At 40.2% G+C, this 27,700-nt stretch overlaps 1 long non-coding RNA gene and 2 gene segments (V, D, J or C); all 3 read left to right on the top strand.

Annotated features, from left to right (window-relative positions):
* Positions 1-7,396: 7,396 nt before the first annotated feature.
* Positions 7,397-8,983, top strand: LOC100692951 (T cell receptor alpha variable 38-1-like; the record flags this gene model as incomplete). The annotated part of the segment is given in 3 exon segments: positions 7,397-7,569; positions 7,875-8,036; positions 8,862-8,983. Coding segments are annotated over 3 exon segments (327 nt in total), but the record flags the coding sequence as incomplete, so codon positions are not given.
* Positions 8,984-14,399: 5,416 nt separating this feature from the next.
* On the top strand, positions 14,400-16,378 carry LOC112842830 (uncharacterized). The gene is made up of 3 exons (XR_003214848.1): positions 14,400-14,559; positions 15,963-16,148; positions 16,238-16,378. It is a non-coding gene; the product is annotated as an uncharacterized LOC112842830 (long non-coding RNA).
* Positions 16,379-19,919: 3,541 nt separating this feature from the next.
* LOC112842974 (T cell receptor alpha variable 18-like) lies at positions 19,920-20,628 on the top strand. The segment is given in 2 exon segments: positions 19,920-20,209; positions 20,294-20,628. Coding segments are annotated over 2 exon segments (390 nt in total).
* The last annotated feature ends 7,072 nt before the right edge of the window (positions 20,629-27,700 follow it).

The raw sequence follows: 27,700 nt of genomic DNA, 5'->3' as shown, positions 1-27,700 counted from the left end.
GTCCTTTTTTATTGCATTTATCACATTTCACTTTTGCTGCAGGACAGTTTTTATCATTAGACTGGTGCTTATCAGATCCACATCTGAAACCATGATGCTGTTGCTCTTTATCGCTTGCTTTTTCATGCCAACCTTGAGGTGTAGGTCCACGAGGCTGAGCTAATCGCGCTCCTCTCTTTCCCCAAAAACGCGAACTCATTACCTCGATGGCTTGTACTGAGCGGTCTAGAATGCGTGTGCAGTAGAGAGCAGCGTAGCATTGTGAACAGCAGCCTCCACTTGACATGCATTGATAACAGCTTCGTCCAGTGTAAGGTCCTCATCCAGCAGCAATTTATCTTAAACAGCAATGAGATTAGCATTAGCAACAAGCTGATCCAGAATCATTTCAGTCTCCATTGCTCCAAAACTACACGGAGCAGCTAAAGCTCTGAGAGCGGCGACATATCGGGTCAGGGTTTCCTCAGCGCGCTGAATTCGCTGTCTGAATGTGTGTCTGCATGCCACTTAAGGAACAAAGTGTTTTTCCGCCATCGTTACAAAGGTATAGGTGGTTCACCAGCATGGTGCAGGAAAGGCGGAGAGCTCTGTCCTGATGCGCACATCCTCATTGCCAATGTGTTGTATTTGTGTATAACACTGGAGACAGTGGCTTGTTTTTAGGCACACTTTAATGTTAGCAAAAACTGCTCACATCACACTCTTCCACTTCTTCTCTCTCCTTCTCTTTTTCCTGTTTCACAGCGGCACCTCTGGCCTGAAGGAGTAATAGCAACCATAGAAGCACATAAGATTCAGATTAAGTCTACATAGTATCGAGAGGAGAAATATTTTGCTGCTATTATTTGCTGCTATTTTTATAATCATCATTAACATTTCAGTATTAATAGTGATGTTGCATTTAGATGCATTCAGATGTTCAAATATATGGTTATAGCCTTTATTACAGGTCCAGTAAAAAACCACTTTAAACTGTTGAGTTGAATCTATCACCCGAAGTGCTTTTGAATTTATAATTTTAATGTTTATGCAGACTGCAGGGTGAAAGAGTAACTCGGTGCTAAAAGAAGACAGGAAGTTATATGTCTTTGAAGTTACATGTTTTTGCAGGAAGTGAAACCAAAACCAGAGTTTTGATGATGCTATTATCATCTTTTATGCATTTATACGTCTGATTAAGCTTTGATTAAGTTTTAAGTAGTTGTAGTAGATTGAAATATTTGTTTTATACATTTTACATAGAAGTTAAGATCATCACAACACAGGATGGCCTTAGCCTGGTTGCCTAAGTTGAGGTCAACTAAGGTGCAGAGAGCAGATGCACACTCTGTGTACGCACAGACACATACACACACACACTGTTAGGGTGTAGGTGAGAGTTGACTGATGAAGCAGTAGATGCACGATGCGAGAGCTGAGCTGGCTTACGGGAAACCACCGGAAAGAAGATGGAAGCCAGTGTTCTTTTAATTGTGTCTTAAGTTGTCAAATAGAACATTTGTGGTTTTGAAGCTGGTGTATGTGATGACGCAATGAGGGGGCGTCACTAAATATACTCTGATGCATATAAAACTGTATTTTGATGTTAGGAGGATGAGATTGTGGGGCTGTCTGCTTACGGAGTCCGCTCATTCTCCCACGCGTGTCATTTCATTAAAATCATCGTCTTTACCCTTTGGACCAGTGTGGTTACTTGCATTCCTCCTGTGTTTCCTTCCCTATATTTTTGAACCATAACAATAGGCTTGTAAACACGACAGATGGGGATACAAACTTTAATCTAATTTTTTGATTCTAGTTATATTCAGCTTGAATCTGAAGCAAAAGGAAAATAAAAAAAACATAGCTCTATTTTCTGTTGCCTCCACTGTAGAGGGCGACTTTGGCTCTAAACAGGGAAATAAATACAGTCAGAGGTTAAAGTGGATTCTGCAGGTGGGGGAACCTAAAAGTGGTTGTAATGGCTCAGTGTGGGGAAAAGAATCAAACTCACAATCATTTCAATTGAGAGCTCCAGTAGATTTTCTTAGTTTACAGGCTGTGATCAGCTGACCTGCTGTTCTCTGTGGACTTACACAACTGAATTCAACCAGATGTGAGCAGATGTTTCACGAGGTGTCCTGACTGATTTCCATCCTCCACTGAGAGTAAACTGTTTATGCTGTCTTTATATTAGACACTATGAAGTTGGTATGAAGGTGGAATTCAGTGAATGAATCTGAGCATCATCAGCTAAACTTCATATGAATCTGTGCTAAACTTGATGTAAGCTAACTGTGACCATGAGCCCACAGCCACTGTGCAGCAGTCTGTTCTTTACTTTAAACCAATCACAGTGCAGCAAACTAACCTGTTTATCCTACACTAACCTGCAGAGAAATAAATAAATAAAAACAAAAGTAACAAACATGTTCTGATGTAAGGAATAGAAAGTACAGGTATTTGTTTAAAATGTAGGAAGTAAATGGAAAAAATAGTCAGAAAAAAACTACTCAAATAAAGTTCAGACAGCTGAAAATTCTACTCAAAGACAGTAACGAAGTATTTGTAATTGGTTACTTCCCAACTCTGCTCACAGGAACAGCACAAAACACAGAGGCTCCACTAGAGGGCGACATCATCCAGTAGGCGGTGCTCTCCTTCTGCACTGTGTTCAACCATTGTGTCAATAATAAGTGCTGCTGTGAAGAGAACAATTCTCAGACTGAATGTTGAACATCAGCTAGTTTCTCCTGTTGATTGAAACCTTGTTGTACAGATGGAACATTGGCTGTGGATTATTCTTGCTGCTCTTTTCTTTGGTAAGATACAAACATCAACATGTTTCCTCTGCACACGATTCACAACAAGGACAGAAAGAGGAGATTTCATCATTTTACACTGTGGAACTTTTCAATAACTTCAATCATGTTTATTGATCCATCTCTTCCTCTGCATGTTCTGTTCTTCCTCAGACTGTAAAGGAGAAGACAAAGTGATCCAGGAACAAGGAGATGTCATTGCTGCTGAAGGAGACACAGTTACACTTGGATGTACATTTGAGACCAGTTACACAAATCCTACACTGATCTGGTACAAACAAGAAGTGAACAGTTACCCAAAGTACATGCTGAAATGTTTCTCAGAAACAACAGATAAATCTGAAGAGTTCAACAACGACAGATTTGATGCCAAAGTTGACAAGAAAAAAAAGTCAGTTCCTCTGAAGATCCAGAAGCTTCAGCTGTCTGACTCTGCTGTGTACTACTGTGCTCTGCAGCCCACAGTGACAGGAAACACCAAAACTCTGTACAAAAACCTTTGGAGCAAAGACAACAGAATACTCCACAACATCCACTAGAGGGAGCCACACACTGTTAAACCTCTGATTCTTGTGTCATTGGACTGATGACAAAGACAACAGAGAAATGAAGCAGTAAAGATCAGAGACAGAGACAGAGCTGCTGTGGAAGCACAAAACTATTTGATTGGCTGAGCTATTAAACCGGCCCCGCCCACTGAGGTTGAGCTCATCCAATGACATTATTTGTTGGTCATTGTGCTGCAGTGGAAGAACATTGTTCATGTGCTGTCTGTCTGGCTTTAATAACTCCAAAGACATGTTGCTGCACCTCTTTTTGCTTCTATCTCACATTATAGGTGAGTTTAAGAACAGGGATTAAAGTTTAGTTGAAGCTGCTGCATTAAGCAGATATACAGACTGCATTTCACTACTTTTCTTCTTTCTTTTTCCAGGACTAACAGCTGGAGACTCAATCACTCCTCAACAAACTGAAGTCACTGAAACAGAAGGAAAATCTGTCACACTCACATGTAGCTATCAGACAGATGCAAGTGGTGCTTATCTTTACTGGTACAGACATCATTCTGACTTTCAGGCTCCTCAGTTTATACTCTGGAAAAGAGCAAGAGGATCCACAACTCAGTATATTCCTGATAATCGATATCAGTCCACAACATCAGATCGATCAACTACTCTGACCATAACAGCCCTAACCCTGGCAGACACAGCTCTCTACTACTGTGCTCTACAAACACAGTGATACAAAGTGTAGAAGAGGCTGTACAAAAACCTGAACACAGATATCTGACTACTCTTCAAAGAGGAGGGAAGTGGTATTCAAAGCACAGCTTCATATCAGATGGATTCTGCTAATTCCTGTTTTATCAGAGTCACTGTGGTTACAGCTGCTAATGAAACACTGTGGGAGGATTCACATGAGCAGCAAATCCACATCAACCACAAACCAACTGTAGGAACGTTCAGACAGAAAGAAACAAAAATAATACAAACACAATGGACTACTAATTTTAATATTTAGAATACAAAATACATTAAAAAAATCATAATAAAAGCCTACATAAATGTTACAGGCTTTGTTTTAAATTTACAAACAGAGCTTTGCAAGGATATGGTTTTTCACCGTTGAAGATAAATGTCCTGAATGGCAGGAAGCCTTGTGCCAGTGATGTGCTCTGCTGCCTTCACCCTCTGTAGTGATTTACGGCTGCTTGCAGAGCAGCTTCGTACCAAACTGTAATGCAGCTCGTCAGCAAGCTCTCGATCGCACACCTGTAGAAATTTGAGGTGATGTTCGCGTTCATGCCAAACTTCCTCAGCCTCCTCAGGAAGTAGAGTCGCTGGTGAGCTTTCCTGAAAACAACTAGAGCCTAAATACATGAGACCTGAAAACATGATGACATGAGACCTAAACATGGAAATTGCCCACTACAAACAACAGACACTAACACAATATACACACAGAAGGTAACGAGGGAATGTGCAACAGGAGGCAAACACAGCTGAACCTAATCTGACATAACAAGACAGGCAGGAAGCAAAACTGAATACACAGGACACGGGACTATCAAAATAAAACAGGAAGCAAGACACATACGGAAAGGTGGACAAAGACCGCCTCTCTGTACACAAGCTTAACACTGAAACCGGGAGAGAAACAAACATGGGGACATGAGTGATTGGGGAAACAGAGCGGGAACATGGAACACCAGGAGAAGGGTAAAAGAACGCGAGATGTGGAACAGCAAAAGCAAAGTGACAGAAAACTAAAGAAAAGAAACTTTAAATTTAACATAAGCAGAAAACCAGAAAAGTACAAATGACACTGAATCAAAGAAATTTAGAAAAACCCCAAAACACAGCAACACTGGGTCACAGATCCAACACAATCTCTTTATTGTAGATATTGTTTTGTTTTTTTGAATAAGCTTTATTGACAAAGCACAAAACACAGATACAAATTAACAAAACAGTGTCAGAGGGTTTTTGTAAAAAACAAATTAGAAAAAAATTGGATTCTTTACTATTCTGTAAAGAATCAGATAATATTGAACAGGCAACATGAGTTTATGGTTTTAACAGCTTTTACATTTTGGGAATGTTGTATGGTTTTAAAATATTGTTTGGTTTCATTTAAAAAAGCACTGAAAGGATGTTTTTGTGTTAGAAAATTTTGATTTATGTATATGAAATTTAGCCAGTAATATCAGTAATTTACTCAAATAAAATATGTTTGCCCTGTCTGTGGGGTACTTAAAGAAACCAAATAAGATTTTCTCGTAACAAAGAGATTCGTGTATAAGCAGGAGCAAAATAAATGAGAAATATCTTCCTTCAAATGGACCATTACGGCAAGGCTGGGAAAGTAAATCCGTTGGGCATCTTTCTTCGCCTTTAGACAATAATTCTGATGGCAAAAGAACCAAACGGGACAGGTTTTTAAAAAAAAAAAAAAAAAAAAAAAAAAAGAAATATTTTCCTTCACACAAGTACAAAATGAACAGTTAGCATCAATGTCCTTTTTATAAAGTACAAGAAAAGATCTGGTTGGGTAAAAACGATGAATAACTATTTCCATTACTCTGTTATTTAATAGAAATTTTTTACGGTAAAGTCAAATTATTGTAGATATTGTCATTTCTGAGCTCCACTAGAGGGCGACATCATCATGTAGGCCAGCGGGTCCCAAACTTTTTTTTGCGAGGCCCCCCTTTGCGCACGCACGCACAAGCTTATCCTCCAAACACACACACCCATATTTTGCTCCATTGTATTTATTTCACACCTCAAACATTTAGTAAACAATTAAGCAAATACAAGTAAACAGCAATAAATTACAGGTAGTAAGAAAATAAACTACTAACTCATAATGCTGCGTCCGCACCTACACGGGTATTTTTGAAAACGCAGCTGTTTCGTCCACACATAAACGGCGAATCACTGAAAACAGAGATTTTTTTTTTTCCAAAGGTATGTGCCTCTTTTCACGTCATGCTGTGCGCCACGTTATTGTTTACATGAGATGAATTGCAGAATGGCAGATAGTCAGATTAACAGTATTTTGTCTCTATCTTCAGGTTTTACACGCTTACATATTGTTAAGTGTAGGCTGTGTGCAGACAGGAAGAGGACCCAAAGTGCAGACTACGGAGACAGACGTGAACTCAAAACAGCTTTAATGCTGAACCCAAAAGTGTAACAAAACTAAGAATACAAAATACACTTACGTAGACAAAACACACAGCAAGTTAAGGGTAGATCGCGACAATGACAAACTGAAACACAGGGCTTAAATACATAGAGGGAGCAATCAGGGAATGGGCAACAGGAGGGAAACACAGCTGGGGCAAATCAGGACTAACGAGACAAGGAAAGCAAAACCAGATACACAAATATGAAACACGGACTTTCAAAGTAAAACAGGAAACATAACACAGAGACGCGAACTTAACAAGGGGATACAGCCGACAGGGGAGACAGAGCAACTATAGAACACAGAGACATAAACCATAAGACGGAACTCTAAGAAACCCAAAGACTAGAAATGATAAATAATATAATAAACTCAAAAGCCCTGGGTCAACGACCCAGGCATCCTAACACATATACACACGCAGTTACTGTCCCTCCATTTAGAAAGGCAGAGGCGTCACGGTGTGATTATTTTACGTGTAGTTGTTTTTTTCCTGTGTAATAATTTTCAACATTACTATCAATACACTTTTCATAAAATGCAAAATGGGTTCAAAAACATAAACAACTGTGGGATACTGTTAGTCCGTGATTTAAACAGCCCAGCGCTGCTCCCGACGAAGGGAAAACTAATTCTGCAGGGGAGACCTACCTTGGCACTTGTGCAGGTGAAGCCAAAGGGAAGATATGCTTCACCATATTTTCTAGTCTTTGGCTTAGAATGAAGTTGGTTTGGAAACATATTCAGCGATGCTTCATCTCCTGCTTTGCGTTTATGTGGGAGCCCCGTGCCAGCAGTGTCATAGCGTTTTGTTTTTTTTCCCTTTTCATACCGCGCCCCACCGCAATGGCTCTGCGCCCCCCTAGGGGGCGGGCCCCACACTTTGAGAAGCTCTGCAGTAGGCGGTGCTCTCCTTCTGCACTGTGTTCAACCATTGTGTCAATAATAAGTGCTGCTGTGAAGAGAACAATTCTCAGACTGAATGTTGAACATCAGCTAGTTTCTCCTGTTGATTGAAACCTTGTTGTACAGATGGAACATTGGCTGTGGATTATTCTTGCTGCTCTTTTCTTTGGTAAGATACAAACATCAACATGTTTCGTCTCCTCAGGTTTAAGAATGAGGTTAGAAACAGGAATTTAATCATTTTAAACTGTATAACTTTTAAATAACTTGTTTATTGTGACGTCTGACAGAAGTCAGTGCAAAGCCAGACTTCACGTCTGTCTTTCTGACTTTTTGGTTAAATAGATTTGAAAAACTGTGAACAGGAGAAATATTCTACATGTAATAGAACTCTTTAAAGCTGCTGATTGTTCTCCTTTAATCAATCATGTTTATTGATCCATCTCTTCCTCTGCATGTTCTGTTCTTCCTCAGAGTGTAAAGGAGAAGACAAAGTGATCCAGGAACAAGGAGATGTCATTGCTGCTGAAGGAGACACAGTTACACTTGGATGTAGATTTGAAACAACAAGAACAGGCCCCACTTTGTTCTGGTACAAACAGGAAGTAAATAGTTACCCAAAGTATTTGCTGAATTGTTTCTCAGCATCAACAGTTAAAGCTGAAGAGTTCAATGTGGACTCACGTGCTGCACAATAATGTTTAATATTTAGTATTTACTGTCATATTCCCATATATCATTGTGATCTTGTTTATTACTCTCGTTTTCTTCTGCTTGCTTTCTTTTTTCTTTCTCAACAGGTGATCCAGGTGATCGATATATGTATTTTTTGTCTGCTTATTTTGTTGGTTTTTGTTTTTTGCCCTTTTTCCCCGTCCCTCTTCTCAGGTTTTTTTCTTTCCCTCTTTCTTTCTCCACGTTCTCTCCTCCAGTCAAGTCTGTCCCGTATTCAGCAAGTGAAAATAAAACAAACAATAAAAAGTTGAATCAAATGGACCATTACGGCAAGGCTGGGATGGTCCATTTGGTAAAGTAAATCCGTTGGGCATCTTTCTTCGCCTTTAGACAATAATTCTGATGGCAAAAGAACCAAACGGGACAGGTTAAAAAAAAAAAAAAAAAAAAAAAAAAAAAACCAAACATCAACATGTTTCCTCTGCACACGATTCACAACAAGGACAGAAAGAGGAGATTTCATCATTTTACACTGTGGAACTTTTCAATAACTTCAATCATGTTTATTGATCCATCTCTTCCTCTGCATGTTCTGTTCTTCCTCAGAGTGTAAAGGAGAAGACAAAGTGATCCAGGAACAAGGAGATGTCATTGCTGCTGAAGGAGACACAGTTACACTTGACTGTAGATATGAGACCAGTGACTCCAGTCCATATTTGTTCTGGTACAAACAAGAAGTAAATAGTTACCCAAAGTATATGCTGCATTGTTTCTTAAGATCAGCAGTTAAGGCTGAAGAATTCAACAACGACAGATTTGATGCTAAAATCAACAAAACACAAAAGTCAGTTCCTCTGAAGATCCAGAAGCTTCAGCTGTCTGACTCTGCTGTGTACTACTGTGCTCTGCAGCCCACAGTGACAGGAAACACCAAAACTCTGTACAAAAACCTTTGGAGCAAAGACAACAGAATACTCCACAACATCCACTAGAGGGAGCCACACACTGTTAAACTTGTCTGGTTTGTTTCACTCAGTTAATAAAATGTCTGTTACATAAAAACAGAAGCTTTAATTCACTTCTTAAAGGGGAGATTGTTCTAATAAATAATTCATCAACCATTGTTGTCCTTTCACTTCACTGCAGTTTCTTTAAAACTGTCTCTTCATGATCAGATGTGCAGATCACAGCCTGATGTTGGCAGACCTGTTAGTGACACTTTAAATATCAAAACAAGACTTTTAATCTTCATGCATCATTTTTTGTTTCCCAGATATTTTTTTTCTTACACATATTTCATGAATATTGCTTCTGAGACAGGTGTTAAATTATATTTATATTATATTTAGCACAGCTCAAGAAAATACAATGAGAAAGCAAAATAGCTTTATTGGGCAAAAATAGAAGTGAACACTCACACGACTTGCTGCTGCTACTCACTGGCATCTTTGTATCTTTTTTTATATTGTTTGAAACATTTTAACAAATTTAATCCTTCTTGTCTCCTCCTTACACGACTGGCGATCTAGCGAATTTTGCAAGTGCCTGAGTATTTTGGTTCTAGTTCATCTGCCTGTTTGTTTTGGCCGTTGCCTTCCTTGGATCCGTACACCTGACTGTTTGTCCATGATTTTGTCCTGGCAGGATCTGCGACTTGCTCGTTTGGGTTTGGATTTTTATGTCATTGGTCTACTGACCTAGTGTTGGACTTTACCAATACTCAGCTGACGAGCTTCTCCGACTCAGCTTTCACCTGGCTGCATTCCTCCCTCGCCGAAAGTACATTCACCAGGTGAATGACGACTTTAAGCCAATACAGTCCCCCTGGTCCACTTCTCGTCGTCCTCCATGGAACTTTGACAGGACTGTTGACCACAGTGTTTTAGCCAGCCTGCCCAGGTCGGCTAACACTTTTGTTCAGTCTGACAGCACCGATGTCAATTTTGGCCTCTTTAACATCCGCTTGCTTACGAGCAACGGACATCTCGTTTGGGATCTCCTCACAGATCGTAACTTTGACTTTTTCTGTTTGACTGAGACGTGGCAACAGCCCAGTGACTTTTCGCAGCTCAACGACTCCACTCCTCCGGGGTTTGTTTACACCTGCCAACCTCGTGACTCCGGTGTTCTGACAAAACACACTACCTATCAAGCTGTCCTACTTGTTGTTACTGCGCATGCGCACAACTCAAAACGGCCATGATTTCGATGTTAATTGTACACGCCTATTATTTGATCCTATCCCGATCTCGTGCGTGCAAAAAAAAGTATTACATGTTTTACTTTCTTATTACAGTTGATACTTGTTTTCATTAAGCTGTTGTCAATTTGTTAACTTTTGAAGCTAACATGCGTTTTGGTTTTTGTGCAAAAATACTCCAATTTAGAGTTTCAATTGAAGTCATATTTCAAGTCTTGATTTAGTGCTTCTAAACTTCTGCAAACTGGGATACAGCGTAAATCTTGTCAATTAATTTTAGTCCTCCTGCAGTTAGTGGACACCACTCTCCGTTGTCATGTCGAAGAAAGTAATATTGCACTACATACTTGTTAACTGAATGATAACGTTGTTTAATTTCTAATAAATCCAAGCAGGAAGCATGTTTTGATAAGTGTGATTTGGCCATCAGAATGTCCTACCTATAGATATGTATGATGGAGGCATAAACCACGTAAGGTAGTATATTCTGATAAGGTAGCACGGATTGATAGACATGACTATAAATTTACGCTATGGTAGGATGTTTTGACAAAGTAGGACATTTTGTCAGAACACCGGCCGTGGTGGAGGTCTCGCGGTAATCTATCGTGAGAACTGGAAAGTCACGCCGTTGTCTGTACCTGTCTACAGTTCCTTTGAATCCCTTGTTTGTCAACTCTCAGGACCTGTTCCAACTGTTATAGCTGTTATTTACCGCCCTCCAGAGTCTAATTCTGTCTTCATAAGTGACTTTGTTGATCTGCTGACTCACATAGCTACTGTTTCCCCTAATATAATACTCCTGGGAGACTTTAATATTCATATGGATAACAGTGATCATCCTCTCACCAAAGACTTCTCATCCTGCCTCGATAGTTTTGGCTTTAAACAGCACATAAACTTTCCTACTCATACTAAGGGCCGTACTTTGGACCTAGTTTGTTGCTCTGGACTCACTCCTTTTAATTGCAAAGCTGATGAACTGCTAATTTCTGACCACTTGCTTCTTTCTTTCAATGTCAAAATGACCTTTTCTATAACCAAGAACCTTCGTACCATTTCTTTTCAGAATATTAAGAAAATCAATCCTGATACTCTTTCTTTTGCTTTCTCTAGTCATTTGCATTTTCATAACCTGCTCACCAAAGAGGACTTAGTTTCCTATTATAACTCTAGTCTCAATAGTATCCTAAACTCTGTTGCCCCACTCAAAACCAAATCTGTATCATTCTCTCAGTCAGCACCCTGGTTCACAGCTGAACTCAGGCTCCTGAAAGCAAAAGGACGACGACTCGAACGCCTTTATAAGAAAACTGGTCTGAATATCCACAAGGAAATGTTTAATAATCATATTATGTATTATAAGGAGTGTATTAATCAAACAAAATCTGCCTACTACTCCTCCATTATCTGTTCAAATGATGACTCAACCAAGATATTATTTTCACTGTTCAACTCTTCTTTCAGGTCACCAGATTCTTTCCCTGCTCATCTTTACTCGTCTTCCTTCTGTGATTCTTTAATGTTATTTTTCATCGAGAAAATTCACAAAATACACCAAGACCTGGTTTCTGATGTTCCATTTAGCTCTTCCTGTGTAATTCCTCTCCCATCACACTGTTTTTCTGCTTTCCAGCTTCCCTCTATCACTGATATTTCAGAACTCATCTGTAAGTCAAAACCTTCTACTTGTCAGCGAGACCCCATTCCTACAGTTTTGGTTAAGGCATGTCTACCTACTTTGCTTCCCCTCATATCTGCTATCATCTGCTCTTCACTTACCACTGGAACTGTTCCTGCTTCCCTCAAAACTGCTGCCAAAACCCCAACATTGAAAGAAACTGGTCTAGATCCCAATAATTTTGAGAATTTTCGTCCTATTTCCAATCTACCATTCCTTTCAAAAATTCTTGAGAAAATAGTTGCCACACAACTCCACTCACATTTAACTAATAATAATCTGTATGAACAGTTCCAGTCTGGTTTTCGCCCCTCCCATAGCACTGAAACAGCACCTATAAAAATAACCAATGATCTTCTTATGGCAGCTCACTCCATTCTTCTCAGTAGGCTAGCCTCCATCGGTCTCTCCCATACTCCACTAGCCTGGTTTAAATCATACCTGTCTGATCGCACTCAGTTTGTTCGACTCAAATCCTTTACTTCTCAGCCCTTTCCTCTGAGCACTGGCGTGCCCCAGGGATCTGTCCTGGGGCCCCTTCTTTTCGTTATCTACCTTCTACCGCTTGGACACATTTTCCGTAAATACAACATCCAGTTTCACTGTTATGCCGATGACACCCAGCTTTATCTGTCCACTAAACCTGATTCTGCTCTCCCCCCGTCCTCCCTCACCCTCTGCTTAGCCAAACTAAATTCATGGTTCTCTTCCAATTTTCTCAAACTCAATAGTAATAAATCCGAGCTTCTCTTGGTCGGCACTAAATCAACATTATCCAGAACCAACAGTTTCTCTGTTACTATCAATAACTTGCCTTCATTTCTTCCTCTGTGAAAAGCTTGTGTGTCATCCTCAACAGTACTCTGTCTTTAAATTCACACATTAATAATGTCACTCGGTCAGCATATTTTCACTTGCGCAACATTAATCGTCTTCACGGATTGATTATTGTAATTCACTTCTTTTTGGTCTTACTCAAAAATCCATCCACAAGCTTCAACGCGTCCAGAACTCTGCTGCTCGTATCATCACCAGGACCCCTTCTATCCACCACATCACTCCTGTCCTGCAGCAGCTTCATTGGCTCCCGGTTAAATATTGCATCAATTTCAAAATACTGTTGTACACATTTAAGGCTATTCATCATCTCTCTCCTCCACATCTCTCTGATCTGATTCAGATCACTGCCCCACCTCGGTGTCTCAGATCTTCTTCTTCCTTCTTCTTCGTGTAAACTGCTTGCTTTTATGTTGCTTTTATTATTCTGCTGTGTACAGTGTCCTTGAGTGTTCTGAAATGTGCTTTCAAATAAAATGTATTATTATTATTATTATTATTATTAAAATACAGCGGTATGGTTTCTCTCATCTGTACATGCTGCAGTTGAACCCACAGCAAAAATGATCACTGTCACCTGTTTCTGTCCTGGGTCTCTGTACTTTTTGTCTACGTCATTTAGAAAACAACATTTGTGAAATGAATCACTTCCTGATCATCGTTCAGAAATCTGAAAATGTTTTTGTTTTTCCTAAAAAGGTCATTTTTTTAACTGGAAATCAAAAGCCAACATAAACACAAAGTAATTGTCATGTGAGACTGTAGCAGGCAGGAAGTGGACCCAAATGCAGGATTCAAACACCAAAGGCAAACTTAAGGCTGCAGCTTTATTGATGGGAGGATTGTCCAAGAACATAAACTCAAAAAAAAACAAACTGAAACCCTGAACATGAAAACTAGGAACAGAACACTGAGAAACAAGAACTAAAACACTAGAAAACGAGAAAACGTGGAACTAAAACTGAAACAGTGTGGCTGTGGCTCAGGTGGTAGAGCAGCTACTGACCTATTATCCCTGAGCAAGATACTAACCCCAAGTTGCCCTCTGATGAGTTTATCAGAGTGTGACTGTGTGTGAATGTAGTTTAGTTTGCACTTGTGTTTAGAAGTGCTTGTATGAGTGGGTGCAAATGGGTGAATGAGACATGTTGTATACAACACTTTGAGTACTCCAGGAGAGTAGAAAAGCACTATATAAGAATCAGTCCATTTACAAACACAAGGAGACTCACACACATGAGGCAGTACGATGCCACAAAGGGGAAAAGAAATCACAGGGCTTAAACATACAACAGAGTAATGAGGGAAACAGGAGGGAAACACAGCTGGAACTAATCTGATATAACGACACAGAAATAAAACCTGAATGCACTAAACACAGGACACGGGACTATCAAAATAAAACAGGAAACACACAGACACAAACTGAGGCAGCGACTGGGGAGACAGGAAGAAACACAGAGAGAAGACTGACTAACCACAAGAGAAGATTAGACTCAGAGGGAGGGAGAACTATGATCACTAAGAACCTAAGAGCCAGAAACTAAAAGATCTAATAAGAACTCCAAATGACAAGAAAACCAAACATCAACCCATCCCCAGCTCTCTCTGTCCTGGTCGTTGTGTCCTTGGGCAAGAAACTTCACCTACCGCCTACTCGTGTTGGCCAGAGGGGCCGATGGCGCGGAAAGGAGTTGTATCTGGCTCTACTCGTCCAGGAAAAGTTTCAGAAGACACACAATCAGAGGAAGCTCTACAATATAAAGGTAACATTAATGTGGGCTAAAGCTACAGTGTTGTACTGCATGCACGCAGGATCCAGGTCAGATTCAGTTCATTTTACTTTGCTAACCCCTTCCTCTGGAAGACACCAACACTGCTTTAATCACAGCTACGTTAAATGATGGCAGCTAGTAACCGATGACTGAGCCGAGAGCACGTCAGGGTCTCTGTTATCTGACGACTAGTTTAATTTTCTTTTTCATGTTTCTTGACTTGACAGAGGCTGTTTTTCAAAGACACATGCCTTAATGACAAGTTAGTTTCTTATGCTTTAACTTTTATATATTGTGTTTATGTTATTGTTTAAGGTCACTGATGCAGGTCTTATTTTTTATTTCTTCTTCTATAAATGTTCACTCTGGTAGATTCAGTTTTATTTATAGAACAACAGCAGGTGTCTCAAGCTGCTTTATATTGTGAAGTCCCTACAATAATACAAGAGAGAAAACCCCGACAATCATATGACCCGCTATGAGGAAGCACTTTGGCGACAGTGGGAAGGAAAAACTCCCTTTTAACAGGAAGAAACCTCCAGCAGAACCAGGCTCAGGGAGGGGCGGGGCCATCTGCTGCGACCGGTTGGGGTGATGAGAGGAAGACAGGACAGAGACACACTGTGGAAGAGAGACCGAGATTAATAATAACGAATGATTCAGTGCAGAGAGGTCTGTTAACACATAGTGAGTGAATAAGAAACACCCAGTGCATCATGGGAGTCTCCCAGCAGCCTACACCGACTGTAGAGTAACTAAAGGAGGTCTTGATGCATGATCAGTCATCCAGGTAAGTAAATCTCCAAAAGTTGATTCTGTTCATCTGGACATAAATGCTACGTCCACATTAACTAAAGGAGGATTCAGGGTCACCTGATCCAGTCCTAACTATATGCTTTATCAACAATATACTTTAATATAAGTGAAGCATTTAAATAAACTGCAAAGTAACTTAAAGTAAATGAATTATTTCCTGTTGGATCACGCACCATCAAACTGACCAAAGAGCCACAAAGTAAAACAGATGTTGTGTCCAAAAGTGTCAGCTGTAACTGGGACTGCTGCTGCACCACAACAATCCTGCGTGTCGTGTCCACAGACATGACGTCTCTCAGGTTTGTGTTTTAAGATCCAATCAAATAAGATGATGCTTCATTTGAACAAACAGTTGTGAACAAAAATCCTTCCCAACATACACAAACTATTCTGAGATGTTTCTTGAATTCAGGACTTCTTACACATTTTTCTCCAAATGTCTCAAGTTTCAGACTTTTTAACTGTGTGAGTATCACCGACTCTCTGACTCTGTCTACATCGTTAATGTGACTTCTGCTTGTGTGACGTGTCACACGGCTCCCTTAAATCATTTTGGTTATAAAGTGTGTTAACCACAGGAGGAGGAGTGACTGAGAGCAGAGAGGAGGAGCAGAGATTCAGGGAGGAGCTGAGCTGTTACTGAACTATAGAAGAGAGAAAAACCTCCACATTCAACAGAGTTCAACACAAAACAAACTTTATGTTCCTCAACATGCTGTCATTACATCACTGTGTGTTTCCTCTGATTCTTCTCACTCTCACAGGTATGCTCACCTACACAGGAAACTGTGTTCAATTCAAATGATTCATTCATGTCAATTATTTATTGAAAAACGTTTCTCTCTTCCTTCAGGTGTCACATGTGATCAGCTCACTCCATCCAAAGATGAAGAGTCCAGTTTAGAGGGCAGCACAGTTACTCTGACCTACACTTACAAAGTGTCAACTGGTGATTATTTCTTCTGGTATCGACAACATCCAGGAAGAGCACCAGAGCTCCTGATCTCACACTCTGCTTCAGGGTCATTAGGAGAAGAAAAAGTTCCTGGATTAAAGATTCAAGTGGAGAAAACAGAAATCAAGATGAGCATCTCCTCTGCTGCAGTGACAGACTCTGCTGTGTACTACTGTGCTCTGCAGCCCACAGTGACAGGAAACACCAGAACTCTGTACAAAAACCTTTGGAGCAAAGACAACAAAATACTCCACAACATCCACTAGAGGGAGCCACACACTGTTAAACCTCTGATTCTTGTGTCATTGGACTGATGACAAAGACAACAGAGAAATGAAGCAGTAAAGATCAGAGACAGAGACAGAGCTGCTGTGGAAGCACAAAACTATTTGATTGGCTCAGCTATTAAACTGGCCCCGCCCACTGAAGTTGAGCTCATCCAATGACATTATTTGTTGGTCATTGTGCTGCAGTGGAAGAACATTGTTCATGTGCTGTCTGTCTGGCTTTAATAACTCCAAAGACATGTTGCTGCACCTCTTTTTGCTTCTATCTCACATTATAGGTGAGTTTAAGAACAGGGATTAAAGTTTAGTTGAAGCTGCTGCATTAAGCAGATATACAGACTGCATTTCACTACTTTTCTTCTTTCTTTTTCCAGGACTCACAGCTGGAGACTCAATCACTCCTCAACAAACTGAAGTCACTGAAACAGAAGGAGAATCTGTCAAACTCACATGTAACTATCAGACAGATGCAAGTGGTGCTTATCTTTACTGGTACAGACATGATTCTGACCTTCAGGCTCCTCAGTTTATACTCTGCAAAGGGGCAGGTTCAGTGAGTAGTTATAATTATATTCCTGATAGAAGATATAGATCAGAAACATCTTCTACATCAACTACTCTGACCATAACAGCCCTAACCCTGGCAGACACAGCTCTCTACTACTGTGCTCTACAAACACAGTGATACAAAGTGTAGAAGAGGCTGTACAAAAACCTGAACACAGATATCTGACTACTCTTCAAAGAGGAGGGAAGTGGTATTCAAAGCACAGCTTCATATCAGATGGATTCTGCTAATTCCTGTTTTATCAGAGTCACTGTGGTTACAGCTGCTAATGAAACACTGTGGGAGGATTCACATGAGCAGCAAATCCACATCAACCACAAACCAACTGTAGGAACGTTCAGACACAATAAAAACTGTCAAACATCAAAAGCTGCTCATTTACACTATTTTATATTTAGTGGATGAGGACATGCAAAAATGCAGCAGAAGCAAAATAAACAGAGTAACAGAGGTTTATCTCTTTAAGGTAAAATCTCTCACATGAAGCTAAAAGTCCAACCAGGAAGACCATCTCATGCTTATTCCATTTATTCTCCATGAACTCATCACATCAGATGATGATGCTCTCCTTCATCATTGTCCTGCTCTGGTACTTTGTGCCTGGCCTTCTTGAGGTCTCTGAGCAGGATCCTGGACGCTGCATCATCTGGTAACTTTATTGTGCTTCTGAGGACTTTATGTGTCAGAGTGACAGAATGGTGGTTTCTGTTTTACTGGACTTGTGTGCTAACCACAGTATAGGTGGATGTCTGACTCTGTAATTGCATCATCAGGTCTGCAGCAGTATGTTCTGGACACTCTGGTGAAGAGAGGAGCTGAGCTGTCATCTGATCACCATCTGGGGGTGAGTTGAGTCAGGTGGTGGGGGAGAATGCTGGACAGGCCTGGCGTATCAAAGTGGTTCAGGTGATCTTCAACTCCCACCTCCAGCAGAGCTTTGGCAGCAGTCTGAGTGAGGCTGGGGACTCAGTGCTGATGGGGCTGTGCAGAGCTTTGGCTGCAAGCTGGTTGGTGCTTGTAGTGTTGGTGACCTCCTAACCAGATCTCATTAACTCCTCATGTTTTGGGGAATGAAAGGTCCAGCTGAAACATCCACTCTCTGTCAGATTGTTGTCTTCATTCTGGTGGAAATTCAGCTCTTAATTTATGACTTATGAGTTTGTGCTTGTAGCTTCTGTTACCTCACCATGTTCTCTTGTGTCTGCTCATAGCTCTGTGGACTTGAGTTACCTGAAACCTGAAGGATTCTCTCATTGTCTGCTGTTTGGAAAGGACTTACTTGTAACAGAGCTGGAAAGCTCACCTGGAAAACTCACCTGCCCATCCACTCTCCACCCACTCAGCCTTCTGAAACCTTCACTTACCTCCCTGACACAAAAACTCTAAAAGTGAAACACAAGAAAGGACTCTAATAAATACTATATAAGCAATTCTGACTGCACTGACACTCAGCAGTCGTTCTCTCGGGCAGTTCTCTGGTGTCTCCCTGCTCTGTCCCTCTGCAGGAAACCTACTTACCTCCCCCCCTGTCTTTGAACCTTCTCAAAATAAAAACATGTAAAGCTTTAGCCTCATGTGGGCTGCTTTAGAGTCGATGCATTCCTGTAATCATGACACTGAGAGGTTGTTCCAGTGATTTAAATCATGTATTAATCGTAGTGGAGAGAAATTAATATGAATATTTCCTGTGTGAAGATGATGGTGTGATATCAGGGCTGCCACATGAAGGGGCAAAGTGAACAAGTTTATGAATACCTCAGAAAAAAAAAAACTTCAATGAGTATAAATGATCTTCTGATATTAACAATATCCTGGAACACCAACATGCACGCTCAGTCATCCAGGTAAGCAAATCCTAAAAAGCTGATTCTGTTCATCTGGATGTTTTCAGTGGGAGAAACGTTTCATCATCATCATCAGGTGACGTCTTCAGTCTCAGCTGACCTTTGCACAATGACTGAAACCAGCACCACTGAATGAACAATGGGCTGTGAGGTCAGTTTATGATCATTAATATGCAAATTGTCACAACCATTGATCAACATCCACTGATCAATGGTCATGAGTACCATTCTCTGTTAATCATACTAAGCTGCTGTGGAAGCACAAAACTATTTGATTGGCTGAGATGAAATTACAAAAACTAATGGTACTAAGATGTAACTGGCCCCGCCCATTGAAATTCAACCAACCAATTACATTATTCCACTTTCAAATTCAGTCATAGACGATGAACATATAGACATAATCTTCAATGTTTCCAACTCCACATCATGTCAATAATAATCATTATTCTTTGCAGAAGTAATTGTAGTATTATTGTAGTACCAGTATTTGTAACTGTATTAGTAGTATTTTCTAGGAGTTGAGGGAGTTCTTCCTTCCCAATGTTGCCAAGTGTTTGCTCTCAGGGAATCAGCTGTTGGAATTTTCCCTGTAATGCTGTCGAGTCTTTATGACATAAAACACCTTCAAGTGCTTTTTGATTTAGTGCTTTATAAATAAAACTGAGTTAAACTAAATATTCAGACTGAAGGAGCAGGGAATTGCACCATCAACCTTCCAGTTAGTAGACTAACTGCCTAATACAGATATTTCAGCCTGACTTACAGGCATGGGGTTAGTGTCTGTGTAGATGTGAGATCAGGTTAATGTGAGGCTGTCAGTACTTTGTACAGTACTGTGTGAAAGTCTTGAGCCTCCCCTCACTGATTTATATTTACAGCATGAATCATCTGTGGACTGAAGCAGCACAGAGCTGAAATATGAGCTCCCACCTGAAAGTGAAAATGCTGCTACTAGTGTGTAAAGAGGAGGAAGTGAGAGAAGTTCAAACCCAGATCAGAGAGGAGGAGGAGAGATTCAGGGAGGAGCTGAGCTGTTACTGAACTAGAAGAGAGAGAAACCTCCACATTCAACAGAGTTCAGCACACAAACCATAAACTTTACCTTCATTCAACATGTTGTCTTTGGACTATTATGCACTTTCTTTACTGATTCTCACCATTCTAACAGGTACGTTACAATCTGTGTGTTTAAAGAAATACATTTGAATTGTGATGATTTATAAAAGTATCAAATATGTTTCTTTTCCTTTAGGTGTCAGCTGTGAAGATCTCACTCCAACCAACAAAGAAGTGTTCAGTGTAGAAGGCAGCACTGTTACTATGTCCTATAGATACTCCAAAAAGGCAGCTGGAAGCGATCGCTTCTTCTGGTATCGACAATATCTTGGAAAACCACCAGAGTTCCTGATCTCTCATTTACCATCCGGAGAAGTAATGAAAGAAGAAATCTCTGGACTGTCTGTTAGTGTGAGTGAAGATAAAACACTGATGACTCTTCAGATCTCCTCTGCTGCAGTGACAGACTCTGCTGTGTACTACTGTGCTCTGCAGCCCACAGTGACAGGAAACATCAAAACTCTGTACTAAAACCTTTGGAGCAAAGACAACAGAATACTCCACAACATCCACTAGATGGAGCCACACACTGTTAAACCTCTGTAGCTATAATTCACTTGTTAAAGGAGAGATTGTTCATATAAATGAATCATCCACCATCGTTGTCCTCGCTCTTCACTGCAGTTTCTAAAAAACTTCCTCAAAATGATCCGATGTGCAGATCACAGCCTGATGTTAGCAGACCTGTTAGTGGCACTTTAAATATCAAAGCAGGCTTTTTAATCTTCATCATTTTTTGCTTCCCAGATATTTTATTCCCACAGATGTTTCATGAATATAAGAAGATCGGCTTGTTAGAGCGCAAATGTGGTGAAATTCCCATGTTTCAACAGTAAACAAAGGTAAAAAAATACACAATGCAGTGGTATGGTTTCTTCCTTATATACGTTCAACCCATAGCAGAGATGATCACTGTCACCTTGGTCTGTCCTGCAGTAGTTTTTAGTTCATTTAGAAAACAAGATTTGTGAAATGATTATTTCCTGATGATCGTTTGTAAATCTGAAACAGTTTCTCTAAAAACAAACAGAAACCAAGAAAATGGTTCATTTTCTTATTTCAAACTTTGACATGTTTTCTATCTTCTGTTGTGACTCAAACATAATCACTGTATTCTCATTTCTTCACAGTCATTGTTTGAATGGAGCTCAAACAGATGCAGTTCACAGACGTAACAGAGTCACTAGTGCACAGTGTTCGCTGGGTGACAGACTGCTAACCTGTCACAGAGCAAAAACTTCTCCATCCAACCTGTGACTGACGTTCTGCTTTTTCACTTTTCGTCTCTTGGTTGAGAAAAAATAAAACACTATTTTTTTAATGTCAGCTGAGTTTTATGGGCAGAAATCTGTGCCATCAGAAACTGAATTTGAATAAGTTAAATTTGAATTTGAATTGCTCAGATTGAATCTGAATTTTAACTTGAATAAATGCTTTTGAAAACTGAATTTGAATTAGTCTAATTTGAAATTGAATTTATGGTTTGAAAATGATCATCACTAACTTGAAATTGAATTTTATATATTGAAAATGAATTCATTTGCTTTGAAACTGCATTTTATCCTTTAAAAATTCAGCTCTCGAATAATTTCAGTTTCACTCTCACCATTCAGTTTCAGTTCCAAAATTCAGTTTTTTGGAATTTACATCCGGTTCCAGTTCAAGAGTAAACGAGCTCAGATTAAAAGAACTACGTTTTACTAGCGGACTGAAAGTGTTACTGACGGGAATCTACAGCGTCTTGAGCTGAATTAAGACTTCAGAAGTCATTCGTCATGTCGAATGATCAGCGGATAAACTCTCAGGTTGGTAATAAATGTATTACATGTATAAGAACAAGCGTCATGATAACAATTGATAGCCGTACAGTAACTTTTATGCTTATTGTAGCTGTTAGCTAAAAACGCTAATTTAGCATAGTTTGCCCTGGATTCAGCTTTGACAAACAAATATGATCGACTGTTTCTAGTAGGATTCCAAAGTTGTCATCTTGTACCCTGTCAGAGCCCTGTATGCTTGCAGAGACCCCTACAGTAGGGAAACATGCAAAACGGTGTCCAAACCTTTGTATTTGAGCTTTATTTATGTCTTACACAGCATCCCAACTCTTTAGCGAACTTAATAACTTTAGCTAAAGTGAATAGTTAGTCTAATTCATTAGAGCAGCATTACTGGATCACCTCTGTTTGAAGTGATATAATATGATATACAACTATCACTGAAACAGCAAACTTTGTAAGTAAGTAAGTAAAGTTTATTTATTAAGCGCTTTTCATAGACAGGTAGTCACAAAGCGCTGCACACAGAGATTAAAATAAACAGTACAATAAATAGCAAAATGCACAATTTACACAATATAGAATTTAAATGTAAATTAAAAAAAAAGTATAAAAATGTAAAAAGCATTGGTCAACAGAAAGCTTGTTTAAACAGTAAAGTTTTTAAGTGTTTTTTAAAGGATTCCACAGAGTCAACCAAACGTAGTTGTAGAGGTAGACTGTTCCACAGCCTTGGTGCCACAGACTGAAAGGCTCCGCCCCCTTTCGTCTTCAGACGTGTTCTGGGAACAACCAACAAACTCTGAGTCTGTGAGCGGAGACGGCGAGCAGTAGTGTATTTTGTGAGAAGCTTGGATAAATAATCTGGGGCTTGGCCATTTAGTGCTCTGTATGTTAAAACAATAATTTTAAAACGAATTCTAAGATCTATTGGGAGCCAATGTAAAGAACATAAAATAGGAGTGATGTGAGCTCGCTTGCTAGAGCGAGTTAGCAGTCTGGCTGCTGCGTTTTGTATAGCTTGGAGGCGAGAAAGAGATGATTTATCCAAGCTGGTAAACAGGGAATTACAATAATCTAAACGCGATGACACAAATGCATGGACAATTTTTTCCAGTTCAGCTAAAGAGACCATATGTCGCAGTATAAATATTCCTTAAATGAAAGAAACAGGAATGTGACAGAGATTTTACGTGCAAGTCAAGGCCCAAAGAAGAGTCAAATATTACTCCAAGATTTCGAATATTTGGCTTAGCAGAAGAACAGAAAGAGGCAAGAACCTGACTGATTTTAGAATATAGATCAGGAGGAGCTATGATCATGGTCTCTGTCTTGTTCATGTTTAAAACAAGGTAATTGTTAGAAAGCCAATCAGAGATTTGAGTTAAAGCCTGGAATAGGGTGGACAGCCTATCCAGCTGATGAGGCTTAAAGGACTTATATAGCTGAATGTCATCGGCATAGAAGTGATAAGAAAGGTCACTAAAAGACTGAATAATACCAGCTAAAGGAAGCATATAAAAAGAAAATAATAATGGACCCAAAACTGAACCCTGTGGAACCCCGCAGGTTAGGGCAGCAGTGTTAGAGGTGAACCTATCTGTCCTAACAGAAAAGGTCCTGTCTGATAAGTAGGAAGAAAACCAGTCTAAGGCGGTGCCAGATATACCAGCCAAAACCTTGAGCCTGTTGAGTAGGATTTTGTGGTCGATGGTATCGAAGGCTGCGCTAAGATCTAGCAAAATGATCACGGAACAATTTCCTGCATCAGATGCCATTAGTAGATCATTATGGACCCTTAAGAGAGCGGTCTCTGTAGAGTGCTGCTTTTGAAAGCCAGACTGAAAAGGGTCAAAAATCTGCAATCGGCATAGTAAGGACCTGAGCTGATTTTCTACAATTTTTTCTAGTAATTTACTTATAAATGGCAATCTTGAAATAGGACGATAACTACTAGGGGAGGTAGGATCTAGATTCTGTTTTTTTAACAGAGGGGTTACCTCAGCATGTTTAAAATAGGACGGAGCGCAGCCTTGCCTCAGTGAATTGTTGATGATGGATAGTAGTGTGGGACCAATGCTGGTGAGAGTCCCAGACAGGACAGAGGGAGGTAATATATCTAAGGAGCATGATGAGGATTTCATTTTACCTATTACTGCAATTAAGTCATTGAGTGTGATTGGAGAAAATGAAGTAAATGACCCGGGACAACAAGGGGCATCTTCATAAGGGGAGGCACTTGAGGAGATTTTGGATCTCAAGTCCATCACCTTATTTACAAAGTAATTGAGGAAAGTGCTGAAGTCTTCATCAGAAAGTAACACAGCATGCTGAGTTGGAGGAGAAACAATACTGTTGATAGTGTCAAATAGAATTTTTGGGTTATTTTTATGACGATTTATGAGATTATTGAAGTAAGAGGCTCTGGCCTCTTTAACTGACTCATTAAATAAGTGAAGAAGTTCTTTGAAGTGTTCCCGATGGACAACCAGCCCAGTGGACTTCCAGAGACGCTCTGCTTTTCGACAGGAGCGTCGAAGAACACGGGTTTGATTATTTAACCATGGTGTGCAGGAACTAACAGTGCAATGACTAGTTTTGAAAGGAGCTGTGGTGTAATCTATATTGATGTACATGCATGCGCCACTAGGCGGCAGTACTTACCCTCTAGACAGGAAATGTGTGGTATGTAAGCAGCACGAGAGACGCTAAAATAAAAGATGGTTGTTGCTCCACGGTAACGCTTGAGCGAGAGTTTATTCAAGAGCCCAACACAACAGGAGCAACCTGATTAAGAATGGCAAGACAGTGTTCATTAAAAGAATTAATAAGGATGTCAACCTCGTCAGAAGAAGGTTTAAAATTAAAAAGTGAAGAAAACTTTAAATTGACAGAGTCATCAATGAAGCGCCTGCGCTTAATAAAACTTTGGGGAAGAGACTCTGAATTGAACAATACATTAAAAAAGACTGACTTATGGTCGCTAAAAGAAACATCATTTAAGTTCATGTGGTCAAGGGAAACACCACAGGTGAAGACCAAGTCCAGAGTGTGCCCAGCTGTGTGAGTAGGACCTGATACATGTTGAACAAAATTGAAAGAGTCCATAATGCTCAGGAACTCCTTAGTGGTACTATTTGATGAGTCCTCTGCATGAATGTTGAAGTCACCAACAATGATGACCTTGCCCAGTTTAATCGTGGAAGTTAAAAATTCTTGTAGGTCTGACAGAAAAGATGCAGCAGATCCAGGTGGACGATAAATTAAAATGCCGTATATGGGCTGTTCTCGTCCAATTTTTATCATAATCATCTCAAAAGAGTCATAACAGCTAGAGGAGATCATCTGGCATAAGAATGTCTTTTTGAAAATTACAGCTGTTCCACCTCCTCGTCGAGATATCCGAGGTGCACAGAGAAATGAACAGTCAGCGGGACACAGCTCTAAAAGATGTGAGAAATCATTCTCACGCTGCCACGTCTCAGAGATAAAATCAAGCTTCTCCGTACAGAACAAGTCATTTAAGATATAAGACTTGTTGGCAATTGAGCGGGCATTAATTAACATCCATTTAACGCTGCGACTCACCGGGACAGGGGTAGGGTTTCCAGTAACAGAGTTCGTACTATGCGGTAAGCTGCGCAGCAAAACAGGGTTCCTGCCGCGATGAGGCATTGCTTTCCATGCTTTTAGGTGGAAGCCTGGGTGGTAAACACAGTGGGTTGTGGGGATTAATCCAGCTCCGACAAGTCTCAGGCGGATCTTACCGCTAGCAGCTCAGGAATAAAGCCCACGAAGATCTGCCTCTTTCCGAAGACGATGGAGCAGGACAAGAAAGCCGGCTCTCTTCCCCTGCTTCCTCCGACGAGGCCTCTGAAGCAGTATAGAGCTGACCGGCAAGAGTGGAGGTAAACCGGGTGCTGCGTCGCGCTCGAGCGGTGGTGGGAAAACAACGTCGTATCGTTGACTCTGAAAGTTATCCATGGCAGATTTGATCGCCAGTAACGCATGGCTATCATAAATCCGAAGGGAGATGACACCGGACAAAACTGTAGCAAGAACACTTGCATAACATATAAAGTAAACAAACACACGGACGGAGGCAGCGGCACAGCCAGACACAGGCACCATCTTGTTCCCCCCTCCTCTGTCCCCGTTTCCCCTCCAGCGAGGAGTTAAACAGTTTCATAAACAAACAACACTTCTCATTCTCTAAACGTTTGGCCACAGCTGTAGATTACACTATCAGTGCTTGCTCACTCTTGACAATAATTACATTTCTAAATTCTCTTTGTGCATTTACAGGTAAACAATATCTAATATTTTATCTAAATGACTGCTTTGTCTTTGAAAAGGTGAAGAGCCTGAGGCCGGTGACAGTCCAGTTTTACTCTAAGTCGGGGCTTGCAAAATTTCAAAATCTTTGGTAGCCCTTCTTGCAGGCACTCTTCAGTTTTTGGTAGCCCAAAATAAATGTAAGTAGCCCGAATAAAAAAGAGAACAAATTTTTTGATTGATGTTTTTTTTCCTTTACAATATTATATATTAAAGTATAATATTGTGAAGGGAACAAAACATCAATCAAAAAATTGTTAAAACACAAATTACAACAATTGTATAAAAATTACAATCATCACCTCAAATACTTGGCTCTAATTGAACAGAAATTTCTATGAACTTGTCAGAACTGTGTAGAACATGAATCAGTCTGTGTCAGATCCTCAGGTAAACAATATCTAATATTTTATCTAAATGACTGCTTTGTCTTTGAAAAGGTGAAGAGCCTGAGGCCGGTGACAGTCCAGTTCTACTCTAAGTACATCCTTACGGTGGCTCACAGGACAAGGCCACATTCCTGTCCTGCCAGGAGAGAAGAGAAACTTCAGAGTCTTCATGCAGTTCAACCACACCTGTCATATTCCGTATGACAGGGGTCTGAAACTCCAGTCCTCGAGGGCCGGTGTCAGGCAACTTTTCCATGTGTCCCTGGTGCAACACACCTGAATACAATTAGTAGGTCATTAGCAAGAGTATAGAACTTGACTGCATGCTGAGGTGGCAACCCCTAACCCTACCTACTCAAGTAAATTTAAGTAAATGTATGTATTTGGAAACCTATGCTTCTAAAAATACTTTTATTGCACCATGTTCATTCACTCATGAGCTGCTGTAACATGAATCAAATGGCTGAATTGCCAACTCAGCATGCAGTCAAGTTCTATAGTCTTGCTAATGACCTACTAGGTGTGTTGCAACAGGGACACATGGAAAAGTTGCAGGACAGCGGCCCTCGAGGACTGGAGTTTGAGACCCCTGCCGTATGGTGTTCATGCAGTTTTCTACCCCACAGTTACAGCATGTCTGACTGCCTGTTCAGCATATGCAAAAATATATGAGTTTAAGCACGTGATGACAAAGGCCTTCCATTATGGTTTTTGTCATCACGTCACAGACATCTGGATGATCATTTGGAATAAACAAAAAACTAAAAACTTTTTACTTCATCTTTTATCTTTATTATTATTATTGTTGTTATTTTACATTTTTCATTGTTAGGCATTAGGTTTATTTATAGTAGTCCTTTCCAACTTCTTTCCCTCTTCCATGTTACTGTGTCAGCTTGTCAGCATCTATTTGGGGTTGGGAGTGGATCAGAAAGTAAGGAAATCCAAAGTTCAAATTCAAATTTAACTTATTCAAATTCAGTTTCTGATGGCACAGATTTCTGCCCATAGGGGAGTTTGGTGTTGAGAATCTCACACATG

Source organism: Oreochromis niloticus, linkage group LG18, assembly GCF_001858045.2.
Source record: "Oreochromis niloticus isolate F11D_XX linkage group LG18, O_niloticus_UMD_NMBU, whole genome shotgun sequence".
Taxonomy (NCBI): domain Eukaryota; kingdom Metazoa; phylum Chordata; class Actinopteri; order Cichliformes; family Cichlidae; genus Oreochromis; species Oreochromis niloticus.
Note: the sequence above shows the minus strand (reverse complement) of the source record. Positions and strands in the feature narration are given on the sequence as shown.